Genomic DNA, 18,546 nt, shown 5'->3' on the forward strand with positions numbered 1-18,546 from the left:
ATGGAAGTGCCACCCTATGGCCTTTTTATAAGGTTTTATTACTCTCTACCTATTTGAAATAGACTATATATGATGCGTTATTAATAAATGTGGCGACAAAGTGCTCTTCAAATGCCTTAAATCAAAATAAGTCAATTAAGAGTCTTTAGCTGTGATGCCGTTTCATTGAAAATGCTACTAATACTACACCTCTATTTGCCACAGATTGTCAGACCGTAATGTATATACAATGTTTACTTGCTCACCATTGCAGGTCGGCATTGCGTAAGTCAATTTCGAAAGTTTTCAACCACGACTCGTAACAGAATTACAGCGTTAAATAAGCTTCTTACTAGTAATATTAAAATATACACTTAGGGCAGCACAATTATATAACAAAGCAGAGAAAAATAAATCTTGGTTGGCCGGATGTAAGCTGAGCCTTATTAGAAACGTAGTATAGAAGGAATGCGGACTGCGGCTTAATAGATCCAAATGTTATCTGATGACTATAGATCGGACTAGGGTGGTCGTGTCTGAAACAATCATGCACATTTAAAACAATACCTTTTTCATTGACTAACAATGAAGGAGTACGAGTAGTAGATCTATTATCAGAACTTTTTTTTAACTATTTGTACCTCTCTTATAGCTTTCGAACTTTACCTGCTATTCCGCTTTATTCATTAACTAGGTATTAAGCTTACCTACGTCCATAGATGACCACAAAACTCTCGGATTACATTTTATTACTCTCTACCTATTTGAAATACAGTATAGTTAAGACATATAAATTTATCTTTATAAACGTACACTGGGATTAACAAAGAACATGAACAGCATGTTTGTTTTTGTTTTCTACTTAGAACAAACAGAAATATGTAAGGAAATATAAGGAGTTAAATATGAAGTATGAATATTTCACACGAAATAAAAAATCGATAGATTATATCAGTGGCGGATTCACGGGAGGCAACTGAAAGAGGGTTCCATATTCGAATAATGTATCAATCAAAATTTCATGCTAATTAATGAGATATATGGTGGGTGTTTCTGGAGTATGTCAGCAACGCAAAATTTGCTTGCATTAGGTATCGATGATATAAAAATAAAATATAATAAATCTATAGATATTACAAAAATATTTCTCAAAGCAAATAGGTATCATATTTTTTTTTGACCATTTTAGGTAATAACCAGAAAAAGTTACTATCAATTGGGAAGCAGCTGACGTTTTGATTATTAAATATTATTTCAGAACTTATCTGATTTATTTCAGGTACATAAAACACAAGAGTTTTATATGAGCTTTTCATTGACAATATGATTGACACCACTCTCTCCAGAACGATTTTTTTTTTGGAAGAGATCTTCTTTTGCTTTCTGACTTGTTCATTTTGAAAAAAAAATAACTTCACACTTTACATTGCAATAGTGTGGCATTAAGTTAGCGTTAACTTCTTTAAACAACACATTTCTTTAAAAAACTACATTCCCTTTAAGCAGTTTATCATCAATTGATTGATAAAACCCTCAAATAAAAACACTAAAGCGATACAAACACGATCACGTAATCTCCGCACAAATGACCTTTTCATTCACCAATATCGACAGTAATAAATTATACTGATGACTCGACACTTATGGCTTATGGTCCCGTGAAGAGGAGGAAAGAGCGGGTGCAACAAGACAAGATCTCGTCACGTGAATTATGACGTTTTTAGCGGTGCGAAAGGAGATTAGTCACGAGACCCTTCGGTTTTGCTCTCCTTCTCTATCTCTCTCTGTGTTTACAGTTAAGTTTCCTTTCTTTCTTTTGTCGCGTTTATCATAGTTTTATGTACGAAGGGGGGTTAGAAACTGTTTAGGATAAGCATAAGGGTGCTCTTGTATTTATGGATTTGCACTAGTATTTTTGAATAAATGTGCGCCATTAGACCTTAAATCCATCTGTTAAAGGCAAATAAATTACTATTACCTAATCTTAATTTGGTTCTTATATGTTAAGGGTAACAAACAAAAGACGATATCCACACGTGTTAAGGTTTAAGTTATTATACACTATACTGAAAGTTTCGACTCCATAGTAAATTCTCCGACCACAAGTGAGTACGCAGTCGGTGAATTATCTGCTTTAGCCGAAAGTTTAAATTTGTCTTGGAATTAACGGGACTCCGAGACCGGATGGTAAAATCCCATGATGCCGGCCTAAAAGGCCAGAACAAGACGGAAAGGCAAATATGCTTTAGGAGATAAACAAAACAGGATGGGACTAGATTAAGCGGCAAAGAGGAGAGACAGTAAAATATGTATGATGTACTACTCGGTGAACAAAAAGGTTTTTTCTTTGATGTTTCTTTGGCAGTAACTGAATACTCAGCTTATATTAAAAAATTGTAAGAAGCAATTTTTTGCAGTAGAATTTGGAAATGGTGAACTTAAGAAAATATTTGTACACCACTCTCTTTCCATAGCAAGAACACAGGAGCATTCGCAGTAAATATCTTTCTTGTGTGCCGAAATACTGATTCACTAACATTAAATATACAATCATAGGCTAATCGTTAAGTTTTGCATTCAATTTGAGTTGGATCCTGGTTAGTAGAGGGGAAAATCGGAGAAATGCCCTCGTTATTTTTTAAACTTGTCTCATAAAATTAATTTCGCACAGCAAACTACATGATAAGGTTTACTTCATACTTAATAAGGTTTAATTACTCTCTACCTATTTGAAATAGACTATATATAAGCATTCAATACAGCCTTACAAATATCTTTAGTCTGAGATCTTGTACAGATCCGGAAGTAGCGATTTTATTTAAATATGTAAGCAAGCATCTCAAAGCAAGCTAAAAATAGTAATACTAAATTTATAGATCAATATATATTTTTTAAAATTTCATGTTTGATTTAAATTCCAGTAAATATTTCCGCTATTATTCGTTCGCGAAAATGTTGAAAAATTTCAATTACTCATCAGAATGCTGGTTCGCTAATTGCGAGTTGGATTTTAATATTTTATTATTCGTAGTAGTTGTTCGAAATTGAAAAAATTAATTATTCATAAAGTAAAACATGGATTTATTAATATGCTGCAATAGAAGGTCATAGAATACAAAATGTGGATAAACTTGGTACAAACATTTTAAGGGCCTATTTTTAAGACTTTAAATCATTATTTTTCTAGATTAAGACTTTCTTGTACTAAGATTCATCAAATGCAAAAAAACCTGAAAATCGTAGAAGAGTCGTACAGTCAGGCAAACTTCACCCTTAATCCTGAAAAACTGTACTCATTCCGTTTACGGACAGAAGAAAGATGGAGGATCTGGTCAATCCAACTCTCTTCTCTAAACGTCTGCAATTTATAACCAACTTAGAATCCGCATATTGATTACCCAACAAATAAAAGCAGAATGGCGTCGATGGCCAGAAAACTAGCAGTAGGAAGGACTTTACCTCACATAGTACAATGGCTGTACAATACTGTGCTAAGACCCAAATTTATCTATGGCGCAACTACTTTCGGTGGCCAAAAGTTGAACAAACCAGAGCAAGAACAACTATCAAAGACTTGCATTGTCTGTGCATAACAGGAGCACTGGGTACTGCTCCCATGACAACCCCGCTAAACCTCCCATTACTCAATATCATTGTTAAGGAAGATCCTAGAATGGGGATATAAAGACACAATATTAAACTCACTCTTAGAGAGTGGTGACAGTATGACAAGCAAAATCAGCATGAATAAATCGTTCCTAATCCAGCTAAACTGGGAGGATAAAACGAGACAATCATTAACTCAAAACAATAAGTTAGTGTGGTATAGAGACGGATCAAAGATGGCTAGTGGAACAGGAGCGAGAATATATGGCCTTAACCCGAGAGTCAACTTGTTTGCATCACTCGGCCATCATACCACAGTATTCCAAGCAGAAATTCGTGCTATAGAGACGTGCCTAAGGGAAAACTTGGGGAAAGAGGTAATTTCAACAAGTCTCAATAAATGCTCAAACATCAGCTCCAATTTAGTTTGGCACTATTTACAATACCTTCTCAGTCTGGCAAAGCGAAACAGGATAACCCTTGCCTTGGTGCCAGGATATACAAGCATGGAAGGCAATAAAAAAGCAGACTCCATAGCAAGGCGAAGATCTCTAAAACCATTCATATGCCCTGAACCGGTATTTGGCATAACAAAAACCTCGGTCCGTTGCAGTCTCGGTCAAGTGGACTAAAGAGACGAAAACTACTGTGGCTGAATGATAGCAAAACAATGCTGAAAGATCCATCAGGTACTTTTACTTGCGACATACTAAAGCTCAGCAAAAGCCAACTCAGAATAGTGACTGGACTACTCACTAGGCATAGCATACTGATAAAACATCTGCTTATACTATAATGCTTACATTATGACCCAATTTTGAAGTTCTGCAAGTAATACTGATGGGTATTGGAAATCATGTTGTCAATCAATTCTCTTGGACAGCATGTTGAAAATCCACCCGATCAATCACTAAGTGTAGGGCAGAGTCTGTTGATTTCTCTGGAATGTATGCCTTGGTTAGCATCAAGCAGTTTTGGAAGATTATATCTTTCGCACAGTCTTTCCATGGATTTCAAGCAAAAGAATGAAAGGCTAATAGAGCGATAAGCTTTGGGAGTTATATAGTCCGTCCTCCCTGGTTTAGCAAGAAACCCAACTTTGACTTCTCTTAATGCCTTAGGGATGTATCTTAGTGCCAAAACGTTTTGTACATTCCCACCAGGTGCGGCAATAACAGTTTCAGGCCTCACTGAAGTAGTAGTGCTGGATAGATGTCGTCAGGTGCTGAGATTTAAAGGGAGACAAACAGGAGAGTGCCCAGTTTATTTTGTCCTTGTATATTATCCGACCAGCAAGTAGCTAATTCGCCTCCGAGGATAATTAAGGTAGCTATGTCTGATTCTTCGTAATTTTGGAGGTGGATTAAGAAAAGAGTGAAGCAAATAGTAGCTCTGTGCTTTCTTGGAGCTATTTCCCGGCATGGGTCTTTATTGAGAGCTTTTTAGAGTCTCGCAGTACCGGTTTAGTTGTCTATGATCCCGCAGTACGTTCTCTATGTTTCTCTCTGCTTTTATCTTACAATCTTTTCATATTGTTTGAGGTGGCTATAACAAAGGTGCAAGTCCTTTGCTATTTTGGTATTTATTTTTGCTTTATTGAAAGCATTTTTAACTTTACTTGAGGTTTTACCAGAGTTCTGGAAAACCTCGGTACCAGCTTCAGTGGGCATGACTTTTGTAAGACTTTACGATGCAGGTTTAGCTACTAGTAGCATACTGTTCCAATTTCTGCTCATCATTGGGTGTTTTACCTACTACCGTTCGTAGAGCCTTGACGAGTCAATTACTAATTTCGGTTTTTCAAGGGTCTCGATACAGTTACAGATACTAATACACATTTTTCAAATCAACCATCTCTTTAAAGTTTGGTCACGTTTTTAATTAGGACCCTGTGTAAAAGGTTTCGATAATACTTCTGATGATGATACACTTGCTACCTATACCGTATGCTAAACAGTTGCTCACATATGAAACAATCATTAAAAAAAAAAACATTGTTCCAAGTAACATTAAGTAGTGGTGGTTACTAAAACAAACAAAAGAACATTATAAATTTTTACCCACACACAGAACTCCTATAAATTAAAAACTACTTACGTAGCGGCACCCATTTAAAAAAAGTAAGGGACAGACAGGTGATAGGATAGGATACATAAAACGTTATCCTTTATCGACAAGAATGAAATACGACCCCAAAAGGACAATAGGTAAAATACTGGTATTCCGATGGGCTCGCGATTCGCTTTACGATTGGTTATACGAGGGAGTTATTAATATTTATATAAGAAGCAGTTGTCAGAAAATTAGGTTTTAATATACGAGGTTGATTACGAATGATTGATGGTTTCAGTCACAATAGATTGGAATCAAATACATGATGGCTGCAATACTGTTTATTATCTAATGAACCAGGATCGTGTTCCGTTGTATCCGGGGTGTGCATATTTCAAGCTGATGGCTTCATGATTATAATAATAAATATAAGGAGGAAAGGGATACTCCTCAAGTCCGAAAACAGAGAAAGAAATAAATAAAGGTGGTATAATTTTTAATTAGTTTAATTCAAAAACAAAATATCATAAGCAAGAATTTTGTTAAAAGGTAGAGGTGAATTGCGGTATTCCTAAACTTCAAAAAGGCATTTGTCTGAAATAATTGTTAATTCTTAAGAAAGTGAAACATGTAGTTTTATTGTTTTAACCAACCTTATATCTGTTAAATAAATAGAGATTCAACACTCTGTATATCTATAAATTGGTCGCGTGCCATCCAATATCAGGTAGTAAAAATCTGGCTGTCATCAGGTAAAATAGAAGGGAAAATTCCCGTACCGTGATAAAAGGATTTAAAATCGATACAATGATTTACTGACCCTATTTCCAATAAGAAAGGCAAACAGGGGAACAGTTTGTGCAACAAATGGTGTACGTATACCGTCAATACTGCTATATTTGGATTCTATCCGTTAACGAATTTTATTTGGATTTTCCAATCTTATTTGTTCAGTGATTTTTGTTACATGAGCACCTTGAAAATGTAATGCATCAATTCAATTTTTGATTTAAATATGGGTTTAGGATCATTTTAAATTACAAAAAGTATTTTCAGATTTTTTTAAAAAATAAAATGTAATTTCTTATTTGCAGTAAGAATCACATGAATTATATATCTATAACTTCTCAAGGCGAGGAAAAAACCGAAACTCAAAAAATCAATCAATGTATACTAAAGGAACCTTTTTAGTCCATGACACCATCTATTTAGGCAAAATTTATAGAGCAAATGAATAACTAATTACAAGATCAAGCAAAGAAGTGTCCTCATGTCACCTATGAACTCTTACACACGCCTTAATTGTATTTAATATTGTGATAATAAAAGCTTTAAGGCTCATTAAATTAATCATCCAACCAATAACCATTATGGGTTAATCTAGCTTTTATGGCTACTCTAATGCTACGATCAATTAACAAACTGTAACACCCTCTTATATATCACAATAAAGTCTGTGATAAAACGGATCCTAGTAAAAACTCTTACCAACTTTGCAATATATTTTTTTCACTTAATGCCATTTATGGTTTTTAGCTCTGCAGGTAGAGCGGTATTATATTATTTATACCCTAAAGAAAGTCGAACAAAGGATTTGTGAAAATCTTTAAGAGAAGTAGCTATTCTAAAAATAATATTGGGTCATGTTTATTCAATATTCAATACTGACTAATAGAGGATTACTTCAGGATTCCTTACCGCTGTTGGGTATCATGTTTATTTAATACTGAATACAGCAGCTTTACTCCAGGTTTCCATAATGAATATGAAGTTTTAATAATCGGCAGATAAATTGATAGATTTGGAGAATCTAAATAAGGAAATACACAAGTTTTTGGTGTCTTTAGAGACAGGTAAATATATTTATTGTCGCCCTATTAGCGTATCATCCCTTTGTTCACCTTAGGGAGATCAACACACTTAGTGATAAGGCGAGTGGACCACAAAAAGTCGACCGTGTGTGTATTTATTGATATCGAAAAAGTGTTTGACAAAATAAAATCTTCTAGAAAATAGTCCAGTCGATAAAAACCAGAAACACTCCAGACACGATGATCCGGTGGATTAACATGTGCACGACGTCAAAATCAAGGGTGCTATCATCCGCCTGAATAATCACTACCTCCACACAACAGCTTATGTAGATGACTTACTTATTTTGCAAACGGGTAATTTTGAACAATTGCTTTTCGAGCGTATTCAGGCAGTTCAAATGGTGTGCAAAACATTCCCTATGTATTAACTCCAAGAAGTGTGGCATATTGCTATTAACCAAAAAGAGGAAAATAAGATTCCTTCTAGCATTCAAACTATTAGGCAACTTGATAAGTCAGAATTAAAGTACTTAGGTGTGACACTCAATAGCAAACTGAGTTGAAACTCTAAAGCTGCATCCCCACTGAGTCGACACTGTCGATCGTCGTTTTCGACTTGGTTTTCGACTACGTGGCAATCGACAAAATTAATCGATCGACATGTCGACTGGTTTTCCATTGATTGTCGGTAAACACGAAAGAGCAGTCGGTCGAATTTAGTGTGTGGACGTGTTTTTTGACGTTCGACATTTGACAAACTGAAACTGTAGGGCTCAGTGACGTTTTGCCTTGTTGACATTGTAGCTCGTAGCCGTATTTTCCGTTGGAGTAATGGAATGGAAACAAAATAAAGTCATAGCTGCTGAGGCATACAAACTAAAAAGAAATCTATGGAATTCTAAAACTGGAAGCTATGAGAACAGAAACTTGAGGCACGATGCCCTTATGAAAATTGCTAAAGAATGTCAAGTCTAGAAGCAAGCGGTAGAGCAAAAAATTAGAAATCTTCAGATTCAATTTTCAAGAGAATTAAAAAAAAGGAGAGCAAGAAATCTGGCTCTGGTACGAAGAATTTGTATGAAAGTCAATGGTTTGATTTTGAAAGTATGAAATTCTTACAAGGCAAAAATAAGCCCAGAAAGATGTTGGATTCAGAGGTACGTATACTTTGAGAACTAGCTATGTTTTTAGGTTTGAAAACGAATCTTTGTACACCAGCGAGACATATTGGTGAACTGAGCCGAAGACCAGGTCAACATCATCTTTATCAGACCTGTTTATGTTGACAAACATTTCTGTCAAATCTGGTGTGGACGAACGTAATTTTGTCCTTTGTCGTTCAACAGTGTCGACTCAGTGAGGACGCAGCTTTACATTACAAAGCAAAAGAAAGCATATTTATCTTACGAGCAGTGTAGGCGCATAAATGGCAAGATTTGGGAATTCTCCGCATGTGGATACTATAAGACCTATGCTAACGTACGATGCTATTGTCTGGGGCCACAAAGTGGATCAGGTTACAGTTCGTCGAAAACTACACTACTTGTTCAAAGAATGACTTGCCCCAACACCACGGGAGCAATGAGAACCACATTGATCTAAGTTTTGGAAGTCATTCTGTGTCTGACGCCTCTGGACATATATGACCAGGAGGTGGCTCTACTCAGAATGATGCGCTTCCGCTCTACTTGAATGGACATGAGTGCGAGAAAAGGCATGCTCTGGCAAAAAGCAAGAAACTTGTTTCCTTTACTGGAGGTTCGAGTTGACCTTGCCTCACCAATATCTGCTTTTAGCAAACCATACACAATCAACATAAAGTGCATTGGAACCAATCAGATAGCCTATTACTAATATCTATTCGGACGGTTTCAAAACTAAAATAGGTTCGGGCTGCAGCGTATACTCCAAAAACCTTCCACTGAACACAATGTTAGCATTACGTACGAGGCCAAGTATCTTTTGAAGCGAAATATATGGCCTAACCCTGGCGGCAGAATAAATAATTGGAAGCAACGCTACTGATAAAACGATGATTATCCAAAGACTGCAAGCAGGCAGTTACCACGTTTCATGTCTAGGAATTAGTGTGTGGTCTAATTATCACTACTAAAGATCTAGATAAAACAAGTCAGCTGGATCAAGGGAAGTTGGACCTCTGAATCCCTGGCAGTTGCTCTTTACCCAATGGATGGAGCCCTTCGTGGGTCTGGCCATGGGAAATATGAAAGAGCTAATGAAATCAGAGTCTCACACGCTTTTAAAAAAGCGGTGAGATGATACTAAAGGCTGCAATTTGTCCAAGGAGCTTCTCAGCTACCGGAAAACGTGGAAGCATTCCGCAAATTGTCTCTGACGAAATGGATAGTATGTCTTATATAAGGTATCTTAACTGGTTACTGTCAATTAAATAGCAACATTTTTAAAATGAACTTCAGCACTCTGCAGGGCATGCAAATATGAAGACGAGATAACGGAGCATATACTTTGCAATTAATTGGTCTCCTCAGTACCTATCAGCTTTTTAGGCGTATTCCACCATTGCCACATCACTCAAGTAGACCAAAGTGTCTCTTGGCGACATTGTGGTGCTCGTTGATTCGCTGGGCTGGATATCGAGTTAAGGGAAAAGTACCCTACTCCTGTAACGGAGATGCACAATGGGTTTAAGTGCAGTGGTGCTTGCATCGCCCTCTCAGGATCTCAGGCATTGTATCTGTATACAATGCAAGCATGTTTTTTTTTCTTCCTCGTGGGGTGGCTTAGCGATAAAGAAGACAATGACCAATTTCTTTGCAAAATGTTAGGGTTCGTCGGAACAAAGGCATGCCTATTTTAAGGAAGGGGATGTCTTCCTATTTCGTTTTCTAAATCCATGTCTTTTTTTCAGTAAAGTTTTTATTCAAAATTGCTGATGTTTGTTGTTGTAAAGTCAAATAATATATTTTTGTGTGAAATTCAGGAACAATTTTAAGAATTAACTGTGAGATTAGTTTTAAAGAAAAGCCTCTTGCCTACAGAAGGAATTAGCTATAGATAGATGCCTAATAAGTGGTTATTTAGGAATATTTAAGAAAATTTATTTTTTTTGCCAAATGGTCTTTATTCTTCCTTGACTTTGTTCCACCTCCACCTCACTCACTATCGAAATATGCAGGCTATTAATTTTCACCATGTTATGACTTTAAATAAATACATCCCTTTTTGAGTATTACTTTCATAAATCATGCGGATATATTTAAGCATTTCGTTCTATAATACGACGATACTTTTGAGATACTCAGAGTAACCATAATACAATAATTAACATCACCATACATTTGTCTGAAAGATTTTTTACTTTTCTAACACCACGCAATTTCTTTAAAACCGCATGTGAATTCACCTTTAGATACAAGAAACAGTTTACCTGACATTATGAAAGAAGGATGTACATAGGGGTTTCGAGATATATAGATAAATTAATAATACGGGGAGGAAGGTACATAATGGGCATATGGTCATGTGGTTAATATATATAATATGTAGACTTGGTCGAGAAGATACAGGGTATTACAAATTAGTAGGTCAATCTGTTAATTATAGTTTTTTATTATGAATTTTACACTTTTTTTTATATCTTTAATATAAAAAGGTGGGTTGGTTGTGGTTGAGGTAACTGTTCTATTTCTTGTAAAGTCGATTTCTGAGGTATAAAAGTTAATTTGTACAGCAACTGTATAGAATAGTTGTAGAACTAAACTTGGGGCCTTTGAGTAGCGATTTGCCTAATTCATTCAATTTTTGATAAATGTTCGTTTCCTATTATAATATTAATTGACTTAATTGTCTTCCAATTTAATAATGTGCGTACTTTATATTAAAACAAAAAGCAACCTGGATTTATTTAGTATTGTTTTAATGTTTCCCTGCGAATGTTCTTGAAATAATTGCGCGTCTTGTGCCACAATCGACACCCAGAGGAAAAGAAACAATCGCCGTAAATAACAATAAAGAATCAACTAATTAAATACCTTATACCATGTAAGAACGGAATTATGGGCCCGTATTCATAGCGTTCCGTTGTCGGTCTTAAATGAGTATCGTGGCCTTTTCCCCCATATACGGGCAAATTGCCAGGGGACGAAGTTCACACCCACAGTGAAAAACTTAAGGAAAAAGGGCAAAACAGTAAGTGGAATCTTATCTGTTGATGAATGTTTTAGACGTTTTCCAAGTGCCAGCCATTAAGTTGTAACATTAATCCTTGATAGTTGATTGATATCAGACATGACAAATATTTCTTAAAAAGCAATAAATCCTATTTAGTTTTAAAACGAGCTTTATGACCCCAGCCTGAAGAGAGATAAAGAATGTGTAATACTAGTAGTGTTCTAAGGAGGGAATATTCTCAGCCAGAAAACTGTCAGCTAATTTTTTTGTTCTATTACATCACATTTGCAGAAATTGAAATAAGCATAAACATTAGAGAAGAAAGTGGGCATAACGGACAAATCACTATATATCAAAGTTATCACTAAATACCGTGAAAATGTGCATAGTTCTGTTTTTTTGTCCTCAGAATTACTATAGGCATGGACAACAAATTTTGATGTAGCAATAACAATTGAAAAATTAAAATAAATAAACAAAATAATAGAGAACAGCTGATCCTGCGCACGGGGTGCCTTCGCTACCACGTGCGAACTGCGCAAGCGAAACGTTAAATACTAGATGTAATGCGTCGTAACCAATACACATTATTACAAATCTATGGATTGTCAATAATGTGATAATCCCGCAATTTTAGACAAAATCCCCAAATTTTAACGAGTAACTGTGAGCGTCGAATTTCGAAGTAGCCGGAGATTCCCATAAGCCATTAGGTTAATCTTAGTATTAATTAGGAAGTTTTTATTATTTTTTAATTTTCTCCTGATATATATGTAGTTCGAAAAATATAAAAAATATACGTTTTTAATTTTTTAAATTATCTTTAAAAATAAAAAAGTGATTGCCCTCCAAAGTTTGAGATGCCATGGTAGTTCGATGACGTCACAATACACAACTTATTTGACCTTGAGACAGGCGTCCGTTTAAATCTGTGCAATTCTTAACCGTTGCGGGGCGATTTTTGTTGCGTTTTGTGTACTGTGACGTCACGCGGGGTTTTAGCTTGGCGCTTAAGGAATTGAGTAAGTTTGTCAGTTTTGTAGGTAACAAAACATTAAAAAAAAAAATTAAAAGAGTATTAAATATGTAGAAATCACATGATATTTCTGACAATTCTTCTGGAAACTTCCTAATTGTTTTCGTGCTATATTTGGAGGAAGACACGGAAATTCAAGTAGTTGTAACGCATGCAAATGTTTAAAAAATTGACACGCGATGTAACAAAGTAAAGCAAAATTTGCTCCAAAACCTAAGAACAAAATCGACCGAGCATAAAAAAATCCTTCGCACCAAAACATTAAACCAGGATGAGCTAATAATAAAAATACATTTTGAATCTTAGGACGAGGACTCAGATTCCTCACCCTCTTTTTCAGATTAGATCACCACATCAAGGAAAAAATTCCATTTTTTATGTTGTTTAATCAAAAACCTTTTATGTCTTTCTATTGTTTTTGTATTTTCTATGTATGAAAAACACTGTTGGCTCTTCTCATAATTTTATCTATAATTTCATGATTCTTAAAATACCCTATATCATCTTTAAATGAGATCAAAGAGTTCATTATTAAGAAATTCTCACACATTCCTAGTATTTTCGTGGGTACTACTTTTCTAATGATTATACAGCAGCAAATTTAAGAATAGTGAATTTTTGAAGTTATTCAGGACAGAGGGGGACAGATATGTATCTGTGAAGGTCATTTGGACCTTAAGGTCGTGTTTAATTTTTTTTTTAATGGAAAACCCTATTTTTTATACCAGATTCGAAAAGAGCGGGAAATTTTACGTTTATCTTTATTATAACCTTGAGCTTAAATTAAACAAAGCTGTTTATAATGGTTTTTGTTTTATTTAAACATTTAAAAAATACTTTAGCAGGTAGATCAAGTTCAAAAGTTTTAATAACATTAACCATCTTGACCTTCAGGTCAATTATCAAGGTCATTTTCAGGTTCAAGTAATATCATTCATTCAGGAACAACGACGTGAACACGTAGTAACTTCTGTTGCTTAACGAAGTTTCTCTTGGAATCTCGGCGCATGCGTCATGACTCCGATCTTGAATGTTGTCTCTTGTCGTTGTTGAAAATCTGGAGACGTCATATCGGGTCAGTTTATAGGCCAGTTTTAATTTGACCTTTTCAAGGTTACGATAACAAAGTTTGATATATCATTTTAAACGTAAAATGTCTCGCTCTTTTTGAATCCGCTACAAAAATAGGGCCTCAATTAAACAAATTATTCCGACCTTGAAAAACGACCTCGAAATCAAAATGACCTCCACAGATACATGCCTCCCTCTATCCTGAATAACTCTGGTATCAAACAAACTTTTTTCTGTATCTCGGTTACTTTATTTAATTACCGAGCAACTTGTTGTGTAGATACCACTAGATATATATATATATATATATATATATATATATATACCGAGCAACTTGTTGTGTAGATACCACTAGATATATATATATATCTAGTGGTAATTAAATAAAGTAACCGAGATACAGAAAAAAGTTTGTTTGATACCAGAGTTATTCAGGATAGAGGGAGGCATGTATCTGTGGAGGTCATTTTGATTTCGAGGTCGTTTTTCAAGGTCGGAATAATTTGTTTAATTGAAGCAACAATATATATATATATATATATATATATATATATATATATATATATATATATATTGAGGAGTGGTAATATCAAAGGAAGAGTGAACCCTTCTAATAACTCCAATCAGCAAAGCGACCAATGTATCTAACTGAATAGTAGATTCAGAAAATTAAAATATTTATAAACATCTGACAACAAAAATTGGTAAAACAAGAACAATTGAAATGTATGGATTGAGATCACATACATATTTTGATGTAGCCTCTCTAACAATAAAATCGTCATTAGATTTAAATTTTTCTCAAGTTTCGTTCTATAAGCCGGAAGTGTTTGTGTTTATGTATCATGCAAACTGTTTCCAGAATAAATAACGAGGTTAGTGTGGACTTTGGATTTAAATACAAGGTCGGCATAAGCTTTGATTATCTGTGGCATATACATTAAATTTTCTGAAGGGTCGTAGCAAATACTGGTAGGTCTGACCCCTAAAGGAAACCGATCATTGTCCAGGGAACCGATATTAATTTTTTTGAAAACATGATACCATTCTATGATCCAACTGAAGGCCATCAATATCCCGACCAACAAGAGAATGCAATGAAATTCCACAATATTTATTTTGCCAACATCAAGTCAGCATTTATTTGTTTTTATCCGTTTATTTATCATATTAGACTTCAGGCAAATCAGGAGATATGATGCTATGAGACTCAACAAAGACTGGTAAACCAACCTCCCACATCAAAGATTCAGAGGCAGAGCCTTAGCTAAAGAGAGAATTATGTTTTCCCGATTCCCTGCTTACTGAGAAGTGAAATGCAATATGCTGGACATCTCTCTTAATTTTTGTCGGACGGTAGTTAATGGAAGGGAAGAAGAATTATCTGTAGCTACCATTCTTTTGACTTAATGTCCAACTTATGACTTAACCTTGTTACTGCAAGTTAATACGATGATTTTTCCACCCCTTCCTTTATATTATGGTGAGTCTGTCTGCGTTCAGTTCAACCCGTCAATTTAGATTTTTCCAATACAGTTTCTAGTAAGCATTTTGAAAAATATATAAACAGCTTCGACATACAGGTTGGCGAATAGAAGACTATATATAGGCATTATAAATGGCAACACCGCTTCTCGCTTACTGCATGGTTGATAAGAAGCGCGACGGATCCGATCGTCTGATTTGCTATTTTCGGCACGGCACAATCAGCAGACCTCATTTTGCTGTGTGATTGCATACTATACTGTTGAGTCTTAAGGCGTTATTTTAATTTTTTTTAACTATTTATAATTATGGCTGTTTATACCCCTTCCGAAAACATTCAATTGAATAAATGGTTTTATTGCGGCAATTCGGCAGTACAATACAGGGATTTATTCTCAGTAAATTTTGAAAATAGACCGATTTCTTGTGCTATGACTATTTTAAATGTCGTGTCAAATTTTAAGACATCTTTTCGCCTCAGGAAGTGTTTCCTGAAGACCAGTGGCAAAGAATGGCATTTTGTCAAACCATGATGGAAAAGGCAAATGAAAATGAAAACTTCTTAGAAAATATTTTGTTTTCCGTTGAGTCCTCTTTTCCATTGCATGGTAAACACAATTCTATCCCCAAAAGTTAAATGTTTGGGCTGGTATTTTGGGCGACCATATTATTGGGCCTTTTTTCATTGATGGTACCTTGAACGCTGAAAAATACCTTGCGTTGCTACAAAACCAAGTTCTTCCTGCCGTCGATTCCTCCCTGATATGGGATCAGTCTATTTTCAACAAGATGGCTGTCCTGCTCATAATGCGGTTAGAGTAAAATAATTTTCAACAAATACTTTTCCAAGATCTCCCGACTTGTCACCACATGACTTTTATTTGTGGGGTTATCCTAAGGAGACTATTTATAAACATTATAATAATAGGCCAACGAACTTCGAGGAATTGAGAAACAAAATTGTTGAATCTGCCAATTCCATTTTACCTCAACCTGTTTTGGAAATAAGAAACAGCTTTTACGATAGGCTAACTTTTTGGTTAGCTAAAGAAGGTCTTTTTGAGCCTTTTATTTAAAGTAATTATTTGTTAGGTGTATTATAATGTTTACATTTTTAGTTTTATTAGATTTTATATTTTATTTTAATAAGAACGACGCTTTAATTTTCAATACACAGAATTAAAAAAAATTCATTACGAATTTATGCGGGTTTTACACAAGTAATTCCTGCATTAGAAAAAATATTTTTTTTAAATTTTGCCGCAAGAGATACAGCCCTCACCGGCGTCTTTAATTTTAAAATAAAATTTATAATTAAATTTAAACACCAGAACACCAACGTACTGTCGCGGCGGCGACGTTGCAACATCTCGCCTAATAGGAACTTTATATGTATAGTGATCCATTCGCCAATCTGTATATTAGTGATGTATGATAAATACTTGTTCCTTCTGGCTACTTAGAAAATTTCTATGGAGTAATTGGGATAACCCGTTTTTTGACGTAGTTTTGTGAACGGCTTTCTCTGTTATTTAAACGTGTACGTTAAAAACGACGTATAGGTACTCACTGACAAAATGAAAACAAAGGAATTAAAATCATATATGTTGAAAGCCGTTCATTGCGTTGAATATCATGAAGTTTCAAGATTCATAAACATACTCTCATGGCAACTTCAGTATTAATTACTTGTTTTTGTACTCTAACTTATAAACTAAAGGCCTGTTACTTTGTCAAAGATCGAAAAGATTTCTACGAACTATAAACTACTTTCGTTGAATAAAAAATCAAATAATAAAGACACTAAAGATACTGGTTAAGTTAACCCTGAAGTTATCCATGCCGCTTTTAAACCTGCGTATACGTAAGCAAAGTAAATCCATAGGTCGCAGCTTGAAATCATGTAAAAAACTGTACCTTTTAGTTTTATTGAATTATTAAGTTTACTTAAATTATAATTTTTTCCTTTCAGTGGGTTTCATTTATCTCGATCATGGAGCTTCCTGTTCCCGCATCGAATAAGCAGGAAAAGATCAAGCTTACCGAGATAAACGAGTACCTAACCTGTTATCTGTGCAAGGGATACCTCGTAGACGCCACGACCATCTCGGAATGTTTACATTCGTGTAAGTGAAATTACCATACTAGTCGTCTTGTTGTTTGCTTTTGATTATTTTGTATTCGTTTGTGTAGGTGGGATATCGGGGCGATCTTCTTTGTAAAAATGTATCTGATTTGAACATTTATTTTCTATAAGGGGGGGCTTTAAAGGACACCCAGGTGTACATACACAGAAGATAATATTGTCGGTTTTAGGATAACGTATTGTCATTCTTGAATGAGTTTTTATATAATGTGTAATTTATTAGTCAGACTTATAAGTTAAAATTTTTTAGTGGGATTCATTTGCATTCATATCGATCTGTAGATCAGTTAATATGAAAGGGATTTTTTACATAATACAGAAATTATAAGTTTATATGTTGACTCTTGATAAATGGCTCTATATAAAGGGTGTTTCAGTAGAGCGCAAGATTTCAGGGCTCAATAAAGTATGGTTTTTAAACAAAATACCCTTCATTGATGCAGCGCCGTATTTCCGGTTTCAATTCTTCGATGGTTCAGGGTTATTTGTATAAACCTGTGACATCAGATAACCCAATATCCAGAAGTCTAAAGATGCTAAATCGCAAGAACATGGAGGCCAACGCTGGTCACCAAATTGGGAAATGACACTACCAGGAGGAAACTCGTGTAAAATCATGAATGTTTCACGGGCGGTATGATATGTGGCTTCCAAATGAAGCAGAAAAAACTGTGTCATCATAGCACGATAAGGTTTCTTCACCGTTATATTAGCTTCTTCGTTTTCGAAGAAAAACGAACCAATTATATATTCCTCCAGACTATAATGCATACCGTACAGTGATAGGTTATGGATGCATTACTTTCTGATCCAAATGCGACGGTTTTGCCTGTTAACGAAGTCATCGAGGTAAAGAGAGGCTTTATTACGGAATTTGATTTTGTTCGCAAAATCAGAAGGTTGCTCAAGTTGGGGAATTCTCTTCGCTGTTCATGGTCTGTTGGCAGAAGTTGTTCAGTCAGTTGGATTTTGTAGGCATGCAGCTGTCAGTGTTTAGTGAGAATTCGCTGACGTATCCAAATGTTGTCCTATATGATCTTTCTGTTAAAGTTTCGTGAAGTTTTGTTGTGAATGACCTCTATGAGCTTGTATCGTGTGTTTCATTAGTACTTTTGAATTTTTAGATGAATTAAAAACATTATGTCAACCAAACATTGGACGCACTTTACGAATAGTGGCAAATAAACTTTCACCATTTTGATAAT

At 35.1% G+C, this 18,546-nt stretch overlaps 1 protein-coding gene across 2 annotated transcripts in view; it reads left to right on the forward strand.

Annotated features, from left to right (window-relative positions):
- LOC126738807 (polycomb group protein Psc-like) overlaps positions 1-18,546 on the forward strand; it is a 274,309-nt gene that overhangs the window by 45,397 nt on the left and 210,366 nt on the right. For both annotated transcript variants that reach the window (XM_050444249.1, XM_050444248.1), the window contains one exon: positions 17,168-17,321. In XM_050444249.1, coding sequence (XP_050300206.1) covers positions 17,189-17,321 — 133 coding nt within the window. In that variant the 5' untranslated portion in view covers positions 17,168-17,188. The remainder of the gene's footprint in view (positions 1-17,167; positions 17,322-18,546) is intronic.

Source organism: Anthonomus grandis, chromosome 7 (genome assembly GCF_022605725.1).
Source record: "Anthonomus grandis grandis chromosome 7, icAntGran1.3, whole genome shotgun sequence".
In the NCBI taxonomy this organism is placed as follows: domain Eukaryota; kingdom Metazoa; phylum Arthropoda; class Insecta; order Coleoptera; family Curculionidae; genus Anthonomus; species Anthonomus grandis.